At 38.1% G+C, this 17,151-nt stretch overlaps 2 protein-coding genes across 2 annotated transcripts; one reads left to right on the top strand and one right to left on the bottom strand.

Annotated features, from left to right (window-relative positions):
- The first annotated feature begins 538 nt into the window (after window positions 1–538).
- LOC110066693 (solute carrier family 35 member E1-like) lies at window positions 539–13,160 on the top strand. Its single transcript, XM_020773934.2, has 6 exons — window positions 539–1,458; window positions 2,134–2,199; window positions 7,488–7,625; window positions 8,055–8,180; window positions 9,077–9,319; window positions 11,301–13,160. The coding sequence occupies exons 2-6, from the start codon at window positions 2,140–2,142 to the stop codon at window positions 11,403–11,405; spliced, it is 672 nt and encodes a 223-aa protein (XP_020629593.2). The 5' UTR covers window positions 539–1,458; window positions 2,134–2,139; the 3' UTR covers window positions 11,406–13,160.
- On the bottom strand, window positions 12,612–17,110 carry LOC110066797 (uncharacterized). The gene is made up of 3 exons (XM_020774045.2): window positions 17,028–17,110; window positions 16,695–16,797; window positions 12,612–16,088 (listed from the first exon to the last, which is right to left on the bottom strand). Exons 2-3 carry the CDS (start codon window positions 16,753–16,755, stop codon window positions 13,981–13,983), a joined length of 2,169 nt encoding a protein of 722 aa, XP_020629704.2. The 5' UTR covers window positions 16,756–16,797; window positions 17,028–17,110; the 3' UTR covers window positions 12,612–13,980.
- Window positions 17,111–17,151: the final 41 nt, after the last annotated feature.

Here is a 17,151-nt window from a genome sequence, read left to right as displayed (position 1 = left end):
TTGTTCAGCGATCGAAACAAGTTATGTCTCAAACATTTGATGATTTCCTTCCTCAAAAGGAAAATTATTCATGTTTAATTAATGCAGGTGATGTCTGAGAAATATCAATTAATCAATTAATCTGTTAGTCAGTCGGGCAGCCAGCCAATTAAGCAAAAATTATCGACTGTTTTCAATATGATGTTGATTGAGGTTCTATATATTAAAAATGTGATTTTCAGATGTAGATACTGCATTTTATTATCATCTCAACGTCCATACATATATGGCTACAACATCCCAGTTATCAGAAAATAACAATCCTTGTACCATCCATGCATGACAGACCTCTGCATTAATATAAATCTACCAGCATTCTATCATGAATGTTGTTATTTTATTGGTTGTGCTATTCACTATCTGCTCTGTACATTGTCGATAGTGAGTAGCCTACCACTGTGTGGTGGTCATCATCTTTGCATTTTTCAAAGTTTCTGTGAAGAGGATTTAGATAAAGTTTTGAACAACTAGCAGATGTATATTGAAAAAATTAGACTGTTTGGTCTTGATTTCTATTCGTGATAGAAATCGCAAGCTCATAACCTAATTGTTGAATATGCTGTTAGTATTTAATTTGCCATACAATTTTTGGAGTGTACTTTAGCAGACTTGTCCTCTCTATTTGCAAATGATGCATCTGTTGAACAATATTGTCAGTTCCAGAAAATATCCATTACCCTACTATGATCCCCCACCTCCCTACACTCTCCATATTTTTAAAGATGAAAGTAACCCTCCCAACCCTCTGGAATTTCCAGCAATATTATGTACATTCTCCAGTTCCACTAGGAAAATTCATTTTGACGGAAAAGTGTGTTGAATTAAGTTAAAGGAAACCCTGGGCCATCTTCTGTAATTTACACACAAATTATCATAACATCAAAAAGATCATATAACTTGCATATAGCTAAAATCAATGTTGAGCTATCAAATTACATTTCAGGGTGTGGCCATGTCCATTTTCAAAATGTTACATAATTTTCCTTGAGGGGTTATAACAATTTGGATGTAAGTGATACCAATATCATTGCCAACAAAAGCAAATATTTTTAAAATAGAATTATGATATACAAATGGAAAGGGATTAACAAGAACAGAAATTCCCAGGTTCTGAAATAACAGCATTATTTCCACCATTAATGATGCTATTATATTATGACTGTGAAAATTACTTCATGGTGATTGTTTGAACGCAGGCAAGCTTATGATGCAATCAGTGTGAATGAATGTGTGAGTGTTTGAATCTTCTCAGTCCCACCAACATGTATCTTTTGATTACTTACATGCAATAACTGATAACATTTGAAGCAATAATAGTAATATTGACTTAAAACAGGACTCTTTACTAGTGAGCATTTTCTTGTTACTCATTTATTGTTTTTTTTTTTCTGTTGCATTGTGCACCCCACTCAAGTAAAGGTGAGTAGTGCCCTGTTGTTCAGTTCTTCATAATCAAGACAACAGTACATTACTTGTAGAATATTGAGTTGTCAACACTCAATAAACTATTTAATTATTTACCAGAATATGCTGTGACTCAGAGAGAAATGTGAGGTTGCTAGATGCTATGAATTGAACAGGAGAGGCGAAGAACAAAATTGCTAACCTTCCCTATTTGTCTCAGACTATAGCTTTCATGTTAGTGGTCTTATTTAACTAAAAAAACACAATACAACAACTGCAGTGGGTGTTAAAGTTGAAATCGTTTGCACGCATTGCAGGCCCATAACACATGATTAAGTTGTGTGTCCCAGTGAGGATGTTTTTACTAAAATATATGTGCAAGATTTTAGTGCTCATCATTGGTATGAATTTTCTAGTTTGAATTGTGTAGTTCCAAAAATATCCCCACCTTCTCCGCCATTTCTTTAGATTTTTTGTTCTTAAAGATCCCTCACTCCCAGGAAATTCCAATCCCTTTTGTGGGGGGAGTTTGAATATTTTCAGGAACTGCACATTTATGGAAAGATCATCTCTTGTTTGCAAAGTTGGTAAAGCAAGACATCTGTTGTTTTCCCTAGCTGTAATTCTTTCTGAACTTGTGATGATGCAAGATCAATAATTACTAAATAAAATGATTAATTTATTTTTTAGGCAACGATGCCAGTTTTTACAGTAATTCTTTCCAGAACAATATTAGGAGAAACACAAACAAAGGAGGTGGGAACTTAAATGCATGTAGCTTATGTTTTCCATGTGGTTCAGTGGAACCCCCCTAAACTGAAATGAAAATTGTTAAAACCTGTGCTGTTCCTGGCAAAAGTGTTATCTCTTTTGGAAAACAGACTAATTTGAAAGGGCAAATAACATTTGATGGATGAGGGTCTTTTCTGGTTTTAAATGTCTCACTTAGTTTTAAAACTGTTCTATTTAAGGATGTTCACACTAATTGTTCCTGCACATCCTTACTGTGCAAGCAAATTAATTCACACACCACGTCATGCATGAGAGCGCGCGCTAAGTAATAAAATGAACAATGATAGGGCAGATGGCCATTACTAAAGCTTTGCCTGGATTTAACGGTCTTGGACACTTGGTGACCCCTATTTTTCTTTTGATGGATCATTTTCTCTACTGATTTTCTACATTTAACAAAAAAATGAAGAAAATCTATCAACTAGAAGTTTGAATTTTTTGCAAAATGCATGATTGAATTCTGTTCTTTAACTCTATGTTTATCTGTGCGATGGTCTCAAATGTCTCTTAAAGGTCAAATGCAATGAAATTGGGCCTAGTTTGATTATAAGTTAAAATAAAAGATACTAATCCAGATAATCATAATCCAAAATTTTACCTGATTTAGTCAAAAAGTCGCCGAGATATTAGACCTTGAAAACAGCTAGTTTTCTTCGCTTTACAAACGGAACAGTTTGTGGAAACTTCGGACAATTGTCAGAACTGGATGTCGTGACGTCATAATTGGTGAGCTCCCGTTCAGAACAACAAAGTATTAGGGCAAATATGAGTGTTTTGTGCAGCGTTAATTGTAGCAATCATTCAAAAATCTGTGGTATGAGCCTGGTTACATCCCTTTAAAGGATGAGAAGTGATGTAGGGAACTGTTTCATCCAGTTTCATCTCATCTTCGTGCTACCAGCAAACATTTCAGCAAAAACCTCGAAGCAGTATCTTTTGTAACTGCTAGGCAGGGTCTCGAGTTCAAGCCCAAAAACCTTCGGGGCTGTACCATATGCCGCAAAGCAAAGCGTTGACGATGAACATCCAAGAAACAAACGCTCTACCAACACGGAATGCAATTATTCACCGAAGGGGAGGTGAATAGTGGTGGATATTTACTGAGCCATGAAACGGCGAGGTAAATATCCACCACTTTCACCCACACTAACACAATTATTGTGTTAGTATATACCAAACAAGCAGAATAACTAGCAGACCAAAGAGTAACTTTATTTGTGACAATATACCGACAAAGCGAAACGGAAAGCCATTTTGTTTTTCTTCGGTTGCTCGGAGGTGAATAATACCTGGCTAATCACCTCCGAGCTAGCCAATCAGCGTGTGCGAAAAGTACTATTCACTTGTGTGGTATATACTAAATAAAACTATTGCGAGGTTTTTATTATATCAAGTTTAACTTTTTGGAGTTCACAATCTCATTTTCTAAACTTAGTCTAGTTGAAATAAAAAGAGGAACTAGAAAAGTGTGATTTTTGTCATTTAACATGATTTCATGCCATCGTGATTTGTAAATAATTAACAATTATTCACTGAAGTGGAGGTCCATCACTTTCACCGACACTGAGGTGAATAATTGCTTTAGTATATACCACACAAGCTGAATAATTAGCAGACCAAAATGTTATTTTATGTGTGACAAGTGGTTGAAAATTTTAAAATCTCTCGCACCAGCTGCTCGGAGGTGAATAGTACTTGCTAATCACCTCCGAGTTAACCAATCAGAGCGTGCAAAAAGCACTATTCACTTGTGTGGTATATACTAAGCTTAATTAAGACTTCATTCTTTAAAAACGCCTAAATAAATCATCTCGAATTACCAATTTTCTGCAACAACAGTGTTATTAGTTGAACAAAATGTAAAAATACTTTTTGCAAGAGTATTTAGGATTTTTTTCAGTCGTAACTTCAGTGCTGGGATGAAGTGTCAGGTTGGTTTCAGTGCATCCCATGTTAAGGAAGAGGGATGGGGGTACTAGCCTGGAAAGTGAAGTCAGATTCCTGAAGTAGAGTAATGTCAGTGTGACTTGAGGTTTGAGTAATAACTGAAAGATGTCATCCTAAAGCAGACATACAAATTAAACCCATAAATGGTATCCAATGCTTTTATCCAGGATTTCATAACTGACAGGCCTAAACCAACAACATAGTATGACTATATTCTCTTACCTCTGACTTGCAACCCTTAGTGATACTTTGTTGAGTGAAGAAGACAAGGCATTCCATCCGAAATAACCTTAGTCAAGGCCGTAGCTACTGTAAGGTAAACTGAGCCACTTGCCTCAGCCATTTTTTTTCGTTTCTGTTGTTTCTTTTTTGAAGGCGAAGTAAAACACTGCTAAATATCTAGGAAGAGAATTTTACTGTGGACATTGCCTCAGTCATATTTTTTCCTGGCTATTGCCCTGTAAGTAATACTATAATATTGTGGGAATTTTCATTGTTCATCGGCGTGCTGATAAATAAACTTTTTGCTGGAAAGATGAATTGAATGCAACAATCACAAGCCCCCTTGCATGATATAAATGGTACTTCTTGATGAAGACTTCTAGCAGTGAGCAGTTGTTGTGTTGTGATCTATAACTCTAGTGACCTCACCATGAGACAAATGATAATATCACAATTCTCATCTTTTTACTATGCAAAAAGAGACAACAAGCATCCACAGGGCTTTCATATGACATTTCCTCCACTGGGAGTTTGCAATAAATTTAGCAACGTCACTAACCTCTAAATCCTAAAAGAGCTATTTATTTCTCTTTGAGCATGTCTAGTAGAAACTGAAGAAATAACTTATCTGTCTGGATTTGTATGTTCTTGTATGAAGGATGTTGAGGTGGGTGTGCCATAGTTATCCCTTCAGGTGCCAATGGATTAATTCATATCTGTTCTGTCAGAATATTTTTTGTTTTGAACATCTCTCATGTTTCTAATTGAGGCCAGAGTGCTTACTTGGAAACCAAAACCAGGATCTTTACATTCAGTACATGTACTGTATGTCATTTAATTTATAAATAATAAAGTTTAATTGATGTTTAGCTGATGTGGTGTGAATAGCCATAGGAAGCTACATGTATAATGCTTCAGTGAGCAAGTAAGTTAGTAATTTATCAAAATACACGGACACATTTTAAATGGGCAGGTAAGTGCTTATAAATGCAGGGAATAGTATCACAAAGGATGAATAAAAGCAATTTAAATATATAATCCTACAGTACTGGTCACTGTGGGAGGTGCAGTAGCCTCGTGGTTAGTGCGCTCGACTCAGGAATGAACGGTCCGGGTTCAAGCCCTGTCCAGGGACATTGTGTTGTGTTCGTGGGCACTATACTCTCACACTGCCTCTCTCCACCCAGGTGTATGAATGGGTACTGGCGAATTTAATGCTGGGGGGTAAGCCTGTGGTGGACTAGCATCCCATCCAGGGGGGAGTAGAAATACTCCTGGTCGCTTTATGCTACTGAAACCGGGATAAGCTCCGGCCTGATGAGCCACTCGGCTGGTATGTAGACTTTACCTTTTACCTCCCTAACAGCCATACTTTTGAATTCCAGCCATTTATGACTGATACATTTTCAACAAATTTACTTCTTTGTTAAGAAAATAGTATTCGAGATTCCAGTGATGTTATATTTTAATTTTATTTGATTTTCCTTCAAAATGTCAATGTTAATTCCCTGACAAAATAAAATTACCTAACCTTGATGAACTAATTTTCCCTAGAACTTTTCTGAACTGTGAAAACCCTGCAACCCATAGCATTCTAACTACGAAAAAGCAACTACATGTCATGTAAAACGACAAAAACAAGATGAGCTTAAACATTAAACGTTCGCCAAAACAACTATCAGTAAGGGCTTATATCAGGTGAGCTGATCAACTTTTTTTACTGACAAAAAATTGTAAACATCATCTCTTGCAAAATAAAACAGGGCAAAGACTTGAAGATGCACTTTATTCATTAATTTATTACTACTCTTTGAACAGCAGTTTTCAACATATTCAGAAAGGCTCACCAATCCATGTGGTCGATTCTTTTGTTGTTGATATCGTGATGCCATCTTGTTCACTCGATGAGTGTGATCCACTCAAGTTTATATCGACTGAATCGTTGCCTGATTCCCATGGTTCGAACTTACACGGCTGTATTTGGACATTTCCAAATAAGACATCAGGATCTTGATCTATTTTATACATCGGCAAGTCAATAAACGCCAGGAAATCCTTGAAACAAACTCAGTAATTCCAAGTAAATTATTTGGTTACGAAAATGAGCTCGCGAAATATGGCGTCACAAATACCTATAATTTCGTTTCCACTCCAAGCGCGGCCATTTCTGGTTCGTTTCCGTGAAGCTCTCGGAAACCGTCGGATTTTCGTGTCTTGGGCACCACAGTTCACACAAAACTTATTTTTAAGAGTTGATTCTGCCTCATGTTGGTATAACTGACTTTTTTATAAAGGTTTTTCGACAAAAGAAAAATTGTTAAAATTTCGTTGCATTTGACCTTTAAAGGGTTAAGTTTTGTGAAAATGTTGCTAACATTTGGAATTATTTATGCAACAGACCCACTGCTACAAATTATGACTAAGTTTGTTTGCCTCCATTGACTCACCTTCGATTTTTTTTAACTTTAAACCCCTGTAGACCATGCTGAATCACATGTGCCAATTTTGAAAATCAGGGTAGTTTTCTACACGCTTTATCTCTGAAATGAAGTCAGTGACCCCCAATATTTTTTGCTTCTCTGACATAAGTAACTCTTTCTGACTGCAGTAAAAATTTTAAAAAAGTATAGTGACTGGAAAATTGCGGTGCGAACATCCTTAATCACACATTATTCATGCTCCTGAAAAATTCCACATGGTGCCAGAAGTGATAGTTGTTCTATTGATGAATTTCACAGATTAGGCGCTATAGCTTAAGGCCAGGAAGGTCTCCAGCAACCAACTCATCAGTGAGCTGTATAATCATTCCATAAGATTTTGGAATGTTGCAAATCACATGTTTTGAGAACCTAAAATTCCAAATCTCCAGGGGCAGCATGTCCCCAGACCCCCCTAAAAGGGTTCGCCTTCGGTAGACAATTTTTCAAACTCCCCTTCACCAAATCCTGGATCCGCCCCAGAGTACATGTACATGCATGGGCAAATCACCTAGAATCCAAAGGATTGGTCCACTGAGTTAAGGAGTTTAACATTTAATTTGTCTATCTATATGTAGCTATAACACATCTCTTATGTGCTTTCAGGTTTATTGTTCATTAATTCCTGTTGTTGGTGGGGTTATTATTGCTACTGCCACTGAATTATCTTTTGACCTTGTTGGACTACTAAGTGCTTTGTTAGCAACTTTGACCTTTGCTATACAGAACATTTTTACAAAAAAGGTAAGTAGATGTACACATGCTACATTGTAGGTTTGTATCAGTCTTTCGTTCGTCCTGTTTATTTGTGCAATGTTTATTTTTCCTGTCCCATTTGTCCATCTATCCCTTCCCATTAGTCTACCCCACTCATCTGCCCACGAGTATAATACAATCCAGTTTTATTTTTGGTTTTAGATTTTGTGTGGCATACATTATATATTCTAGTTGATGCTTTGTTTTGTCTCTCAGTAATTATCCTCTAGCTCACACTGTTGTTGCTCATAAAGATCTTTGAGGATCTGATCCTTGAAAGATCCTTATCTTTAAGGATCTTTAGAAGGTCCTCGAGGATCCTGTAAGGTTTTTTACCAGGTTTATACCAGCATATTAACTGACAAATTTGTGGATAACTTTACCAGTTCACTCACCCTTTTTTTTTCACTTTTTTAGGCAATGAGAGACTTACAACTTAATCACTTGCGTTTGTTGTTGCTGATGGCAAGTATAGCATCTACCATGTTATTGCCAGCATGGGCATTGTATGATTTGCGAAGAATTGTTCTTGTTTTAGAATCAGTAAGTGTCTTTTTCTCTGGAAATTCTAGTGTAGCCTTATATTTCCTTTAAGAACTTTGGCTTTTCAAACCATCCCCCCCCCCCCCCCTTTTTAGTCTCAATTCCACCACTCTCTCAAGTTTGGTCTACATGTAAGTTCCTCCTTGAGAAGAGTCCTTTAACCCTTTACTCCCTAAGAGTGCCATTTGGCATACTATGTCATAACTTTGTGAAAGTTGAGAGATTTCTTTGAATTTTTGCCATGAAAATTGCCTTGTGAAGATCTGCTCACTAAAGGCATAAAATTGTGACCCCCTCCTATCTGAGGCATGGTTGACCACTCCCATTATTTTCCAATTTCTTTTTTGAGATGCACATGGAATGCATGGAATGCAAGACTCACATCAAGCTATGTACTAAATAAACTATAGTTCAGAGGCATACTTTTGATATTTGAGAATTGATATGTGTTGGAAGCTTTTCAGTTTCACATTTTAAAACAATTTCTCTCACAATTACTACCTCTTTCATAACTGCTGATGTCAGTTCTTAAATAAGCTGGTCAGTGGCTTTCAAATGGTATATTGTACACAGGCAGAGAGTCTTTATTTGCTGATTTAGGAAAAACTGCTATTCGCCTTAGGAGGTAAAGGATTAAGGGGGAGGGGCACTTTGTCCTTTCCTGAACAGCAGCTGGTAGTCTAGCCTATGCCCTTTACTACTCCCACTGATCTTTCTCAGGGATATTTCTTGGAACCACACGATTACAACCCAAAACAATATTTTAACCCAACCCAACCCAACCCAAAATTTCATGTTACCAGCTTGCATTGTAATTACATCACTTCTCCTAGAAGCCATGCTTGACAACCTTGAGTACCAGTATTTTTCCTCACCTCTGTTTGTCTTCATTTCAGGGTGAGGAGGACATTTTATGGCTGATGGTGATTCTAACAATAAATGGATTTTTAAATTTTGCACAGAATATGGTAGCATTTACAGTTTTATCAATAGTCACCCCGCTGAGTTATGCAGTTGCCTCAGCAACCAAGAGGATTCTTGTTATTACAGTGTCTGTAATATTCCTGCGTAATCCAGTTAGTGCTTATAATGTGCTGGGCATGTTTGTCGCCATCTTTGGGGTGTTTCTTTACAATAAGGTGAGTCGCAGTTTTCAATCATCGTTAATGTCAGAACAGTGTGCAGAGCATGCTCTATTTTCGCTGTCCGTGAACACTTGAAGTCCGTTAAAAGCGGTATTTTTATAGATACTTCACCCACCCCAAAGGCTAGTTTTCACTAAGGCATAAGATAAGCATAAGCAAATACGTAAACGCGTTGAAGCGTTGCTAAGTAACACCTTTGGACATGAAATTCTCCTGACAAAAGGCGCTAGTTATCAGCATCTCATGTTCTGAAAACCAGGCTTAACCTTCTCGTCACGACCATTGGATTCCTTAGGTGTTTAATTTTTCTCGTGTTCTTGAAGATCTGTTAAGATTACCGTATACCTTAAGAGGTCCTTCGCGCCCAAGCGATGTAGCGCTTCCGGTTTAAACTGTAGATAGCTAAACCCCATATCAAATTAAAGCTTATAGAGCTGGCTATAAAACTACACCTGAATTTTGAAATAAGATGAATTGTCGAATTTTTTACGAGCTCTTAATGCGAGCGTCCGAATCACCTTTTGGAAGTTACAAGTCAAAGCGAATTTTGTTTCTCGCTTATTTAATTTGTTCCTTAGAGTCTGGAACCAAAGCACTAAAGAAAACGTGTTTGCGATTTGCCATATTCAATTTCAGTGAAAAGTTACAGAGCATTTTCGAAATAGGCGTAAAAAAAAACATGGACAAATAGGATTAAAAAAACATGGAGTGTTCGGAGAAAAATCGCTCTCGGAGAAAAAACATTTGGAAATAAAAAATTCACAGACAGGTTTTTGTTGTTTATGTCAAACTAGCTACTGTCCAAATTTGAGGGCAAACGAACAAATTCCTTTTGACTTGTAACTTTCAAAAGGGACCCAAAAGATGATTCGGACGCTAACATCGTTAACATTTGGACAATTCTTTCTATTTCAAAATTCTTGGTATAGTGTGATAGCCAGCTCCATAAGTTTTAATTTGATATAGCGGTGTGGGTATTTACAGTTTAAACCGGACGCGCTACATCGCTTGGACGCGAGACACCTCTAAAGGTGCTCTGAAGGAATACGGTAACCTTAAATGCCGGCAAGATCTATTAACAGACTACAGCATCCATCATTGGTGATTTCCAGTCAGTTTCTAATCAGTCTTTTATGCACACTTAATATGAAAATGAGAATCTTGCCCTATATGACACTTCACGTTTAATGGTAGTTGCTGTCGTAACGAAATCGTACCGTTTGAAAAGGACGTTCGGTTTGCATTTTTAAATTTTGGTTGTTTTCAATTATAAATTCGTGTAACAAGTGCACCCAATCGAGTTCGCATCTACCGAGTTCGCACCCCTGAACGCATTTTAAAATTTATGTCTCGAGTTCGCCTCCACCTTTTCGAGTTAGCTCCGAGGTTAATGGATTAAAGAACGAGAAATAAACATGTTTTGTGTGATTTTGTTTCATTATACCCACTAATCTTGATAGCTACATGTAGTTGAGTCAATGTGGGTGCGAACTCGGTGAGTGCGAAACCTCCAGCTATCGTTTGGTCGAGCAGTAGTTGTAGTTTGGTGATATCCAATCGAGCCAAAATACCCACAGCGAGACCAAACGAGCCTGGTATGACGCCTAAGATATTAGACGAAGTAGGATTAGATATTTATCGTACCGTAATTAGGCCATAAATGATAAATCCGACTATATCAGTCAAGTGATTTGATTTTACATGATATTAGACCTTAGATACAGCTTTTGATTGGCTAATGATTATTGTGAATTTAAGTACGGTAATGAAAGATCGACCCTGTAGCTCGGTAGTTTTTCTTCGGACCTTGCTGCGTTGGATCTTGTACGGCTTGGTAAAGACTAACATAACAAGTAGAGCCGAGCTAATTACTAAGGTAAAGATTCCCAGATACCACTACTGGTAATGGACTTCAAAAGAAGTGTAAAATATATGTACAGTCTTAGGGGTATTTTTTGGGATTTTTTCTTTACAGGCAAAATATGACGCGAACAGAAGGAAGCAGGAACTGCCGATACATACAAAACACGAACATTTTAACAATGTCACGAACAATCACAGACATTATCACCTTGTATGAGCACTGCAACACAACGGCAAGAAGATGCAACGATTAATGGGGTTTGCACGTTAGGGAATAGCGTCGGATAGCGAAATCAAAGGTTATCAAGCTTGGGAGGATTTACCCGGAGATATACGGCTCAAGTAGAGCCAATGTACCATTGACCCTCCAGAAATGTCAGGAGCAAAAACGAATTTAGCTATGATCTACTGGCTAACTTCTCTTTAGTATTACATAGCAGAACTACCGAGGTAAGTCGTAGGAACTCACAACGTGATCATGTTATTACCAACATGTTATAAGCAACTGAATTCTACAAATGAACCATTTGCGAAATGCGTCTTGTGCAGAGTGAAGAGGGCTCAGTTTAAAGCTAGTTTCCAGACTTCAGTTGGTTCTGTGCTCAGATGCAGGATGCTGAAGAAAATACGTAAAATTACGATACAGAATGGAACCCAACAAGCAAACTCGTACATGACGGAGAACATCGTGTGGAATGGATCATTCACAAGGACATGAATTAGTACGATGGCGAAGAACACAGATAGAAAGAACATTTTGTTTAAATTGTAGATGAACCGCTTTCCAAATATTTATAGTGACATTACTGACGAAGATTCTTTGCACCGTGCATGATTGCACTGCAGCTTCCTTTCCAGGGTTTCTCTTGTGACATGACAGACCTTTTTAACTTAGGCGGTTTGTTTTCCATTACTATCCACGTGATTCTCAAGACAAACGTTCTTTTATACGTCTAAAAGTTATTCACTCATACACACGCGACTAATTGAAAATTTGAAAGCAAGAATTCTCAAGAGTATCATCACATGGTCTGAAATGGGACAACAAGCCCAAGCTAACATAGCCTGCAGAACAGGCGGATTAGCAGGACAGAGAGCGAAACGCGATACACGAACGCGGAGCGCGACCACGCCCTTCGCGCTCGTGTATCGCGTTTCGCTCTCTGTCCCGCTAATCCGCCTGTTCTCCAAGTTAAAGCTAACAAGATGCACTGATCACACTCTTTAGACATGTTCATTTTGAATGTAACCTCTGCATACCGAACTAAAATTCTGAACAATATCGTTCCCAGATTCCTCTAAGGGGGAAAGGGGACTCTTGTATACAGAGGTCAATTTTATTTATTTTTAAAATTACTTTGTGTCTACTACGCATGCACAGTAAGACACGAAGAGGAGTTGTGGCGCTCACCAAACCAATGGGTAAGAGTGGTTTCAATGGTTTATTCACGTTACTCACTTTACCAGGAGGTGGAAATTTTACTTGCGGTTTTTCCATGATAATGGAGTTATGAACACATTAATTAAAATTAATATGTAATTTAATAGTACAACTGCGTACGCAGAGTCTTCGTTCTCCTTGAACAGTGGTGGGGCAACGAGCGACCCGGAAATATTGGACTTCCGGTTGAATTGCGCATGCCTAGCTGAAAACCATGTGAGTCAGTCGAGTCGCTGCTGTTTTACTTCCGCTCATTTTCATTGTTTTCAAAACAGTCAAAATCTAGCGTGTAACAAAACCCTGGAGAGTCGTTCGTTTCGTTAAGCTTGGGCAGTAGGGAAGGAAGACTAAAGGAATGAGATTGAAGGGTAACAAGGGTGGTTACGTGACAACTCAACAGACGTTGCGTGATGCCTGAGTAATGCCTGCAAATTGATACAGTGGGTCTAAGCGTTGTTGCTGGCACCAACGCGGCGGGAAATATAAAACAATACGAATTATGTCAGGTGGCAAATAAACTATAAAACCATGTTTCTTTTTGTTCTTTGGTTATTATTTGGGTTCTGTAGTAAAATGTGACCTTCCCACCCCGAGAGAAAGATTGAGTGAGTTTTCCCGGCCATCTTGGCTGTTCTTCATTTAGTCCAGTCAAAGACGACTTTTCTCTACGTGAAACGATTCTTTCAATGTCTAACATGTAAGTGCGTAATTATACGGTAAACTGGGCTAAAATGATGAAGAAAATTCTGATTGGTTCTCTAAGCGGTCCAAATTTTGCAATACGGACTGATGGACTGCTGAAAAATTAGTTTCGGCAAATTGGCATTTCAAAATGTACAAAAGAACACAAACAGTCTTTCTAACTCGGAGATTGCATAAGCAATCTATAGGGTTTTAGTGCCGGTTTTAGTTGTGGTGGAGATTATGCAATTGATATGCAAATGATGTCCTTCCATCATCTGTAAACTTTTTAGAGTAATTCTGCTGACCAGTAGATAAAGCTCCTGAAATCACTGTATTAGTCAATATTGCAGGCACGCATATCATTTTACATTTCTATGTCAAGGTCTGACTGCAGTTGTTGCACTAAAAATTAAGAAATGTCATAGAAGGCAAGATAACACTGGAATAATGTAAAGTAAGAGAGGATTATTCTCCATGTAAAAATAAAAAATAGCACAGACCATCAAAATTTAGGTAGAGAATTCTGCATAGTGGCCAGAGAATCGTCATATCTCTGATGCACAACAAACACCCTTGAAAAGATGCTAAATAAATAATTAGTCATCATGGTTATAATCATCATCCTTTGTGATTGTTTATCTTGTGTGACAAACCAGAGGCAAACTTGTTACTCTGAACACTTTTGAATGTTTGATATAAGAAGTTGGCTTCCTGGCATTTTCTGTAAAGCTGACATGAAGGCATCCCTTGCTTTCCGTTTGTCTCCTACTTGATAATAGCTATAACCAAGAAGTTTATATCCAGTGATATCTTCACACAGGTCACACACCCTCTCATATTCTTCAAAAAAAGCCTTTGGTTTTGTAACTTCATCTTCCAGTACTAAACATCTGACCAGAAAATAAAATACAAAAATAAGTGACGGCCCTTCTATTTTCATATGGGTTGAAATTTCTGATTGCAAATCTTCATCAAGCACTTTTTGTTCGCTGAATCCAAATTCTGTCATGTCACCTTGGATTTCTTCCTGTGCACTTTTGTTGGCTGTGTTCACAACAGTTTCAAGGATTTGTATGGACTCTTTGTATTTCCTCTGTGACATCAGAATGGTGGCAAATGTGACCTGTGTCCCACAGGAGCTTGAGCTTTGAGATTTCAATTCTTCTCGAACAAGTTCCTCTGCCTTCTGCAGATATTCAGCTCTCTCTGAAGATTCCTCTGGATAGGTGTAAGAAGCTGCATGGTATGCACAAGCCAGATTTCCCTCTAGCAGCTTGAAGTCAGGATGTTGGTTGGCCATTCCAAGGAGTTCCTGAAGCAAAAGAAGGTAAAGCCGACCATCTTGGATCAGGATTGCAGCTTCATTTAGAAAGTAAACAAGTGGCATGGGTCCAAGGAAATGGTCAAGTGTAGGATATGAATCCATTAAAATCTGAACAGCATTTTTTGGTTGGCCTTGGTTTAAGTACAGCAAACTCATTCTAAAGGAAGTTGTGAAAAATGCATCAAATGCAGATCTTCTGATGTCTCTGTGGACTTTGAACTTTTCCATGTCTTCCAAGACAAATGAAATATTTTCTCGAAATACAAAGGGGATATCAGTATAGCTAATAGCATGTGTGTCTGTAAACTTCAAAATCGGGATTATAGGATCTTTCCTTATTTCGAGGAGCCTTGACTCCACGTCTCCCCATTTCTCCTCTGGCACATCATCCACAAGATTATTGCCTGGTATGAAAAAGCTTGGGATGTTTCTTTGTTTAACACAACTCATCAAACTATCAATCAGGTATAGCAAGCACTGTCCAGTATGAGTCTCCCAGGTAGGCTTTGGAATAACCTCACAAGCATGGAAAAACACAGTTTTCAAACAGTATGAAGAAATCACCTCCAAATCTTTCAGACAAAGGTGCCGCAACATTTTGAAATAGATGTAACATTGACGTTGAGCATCAGTTACAGCACTCCTTGCTATTCTTTTTTCTGTAACTGCAAAAGAAAGTCTCCATTCTATGTCTGGATTGAGGCTGTGCTTGTGTGCTACTGGTACAACTTGGCATCCCTCTGATACAATGGATTCAATCAAGTCATCTCCAAGCCAGTTTCCTTTCTTCACTCTTTGGACCCATTCAGTTGCCTCTGGGGGCCACTGCTTGACCTCAACTGCATAAACCATGTCAAGTGGAATTCTAACACCATAGGTTTGTATATTGTCAGCATTTAAGACAGTTGAATACTCAACTGATACTGCTGGACCATGAATACCAATGGATGTTTCGTCATCTTCAGACCTTCCACTGGTCATCTTCTTGTGTACTGAGTTCTGAATTCGTTGTCCGCTCAAGTATTTATTATCATTGCGAGTCACAACATCTTTCAGGTCCTCACTGTGCTTCAGTAGCCTCACTCTGCCATAACCTGGATGAACATCATCGCATTCTAATATGGCTTGGGTATCCACATTTTGGATTGGATCTATCGTGGATATCTGGACATCATTCTCAACAAACAGTACATCTGCATCAACGTAAGTGCCAAGATGAGAATCTACTTCATATGACATAGAATAAGGAATACTGAAGCCTTCTGTAGAACTGCCAACAGGTATTGCATTATTTATGAGTTTCGCTTCACAAAATGCTTTGAGTTGTGATTCTACGTTGATGTCTCGCTCTAAAGATACCAGTCGTTTGGGCAGAAGAATGGTGATGATGTAAGACAAATGATGTGGGGAGAGGCTAGCTTTCTCGTCCCATTCCTCCACTACAAATGGCACTGCAAATAACAAAGTTTTGGAAAAGTCAAATTGGTGTGGGATTGGAGAGACGGAGAGGGAGATCAAGTTTGGTGACAAGGTGGATCTCAATGTTGTATACAGCTATTTCAAGAAAGGTTACCCTTAAAAATTTTGGTGCTTTTCCATACCAAGTAAAATCACTTTGGAGATGTGTATTCAATCATCAGAAAGTCACAACAATATCAATTTTGCTTTAAAAACATGTTTTTCCGACACTATCCGTCTGGTTTGCTGATAATACGAACGAAATTTTAGAACACATTTCAACCTTGGCAACAAACAACAAAACCGTACCTTAATCAATCTATATATTGAAATACCTATATAACTTTGTTATCATACTCTAGGAGTTGCAGTTCCAGCGGTGCTCCTCAATTTTTATAACTGAGAAATTTCTAATTGAGTAATTCCAGCCAATGCAAGCCATGCTACATCCAAATAAAGATTCACATCCTCATAAACATTGCATTAGCCCAGGGCCTCAGTGAATTTTTGAAGATTTTCTCAGTACCATGTAACGCTTATGACCAGCTTACAAGCACCGTAGCGCTAAAAATCACTACAAATGATTTTTCAAAACATACCTGACACACAAAGATTATCAGTTTCTGCTGGAACATCTGACAAGCTGCTTTGCTCGGACATCACGATCAGGCTTCTTACATGTCTGTTCAGGTATTGTTGTTCCTGTGTTAAATAGGGGGTGTTTGTCAAACGTGTCAGCTCGTATGCCGTCTTAATTAGCTGTATTTTCCATGCTCTAGGTAAGCGAGCTTGTGAAATTATATATCAAAGACAACAACGTACACGAATCCGCCCCTTTAGCATCTTAGATTAAACTAAAATCACAACATTTCACTAATAACTGCATTCAAAATCATCTTGGATGCAAAAACACTCAATCTTGGATAAGTTACCTTGTTCGTCGGCGAGGAGACAGAAATATGCAGTGTAAAATTTGTTCGCGAAATTCGTCCTAGAGAGTCTCCTAGAGATAGTACAAAGTCAACTTCGTTTGAACAGCGGTCGGGCAACGAGCGA

The sequence above is a fragment of the Orbicella faveolata genome, unplaced genomic scaffold, assembly GCF_042242905.1.
Source record: "Orbicella faveolata isolate gen_17 unplaced genomic scaffold, um_ofav_v1 contig_14, whole genome shotgun sequence".
NCBI lineage: Eukaryota > Metazoa > Cnidaria > Anthozoa > Scleractinia > Merulinidae > Orbicella > Orbicella faveolata.
This window is presented reverse-complemented; position numbering and strand designations above follow the sequence as displayed.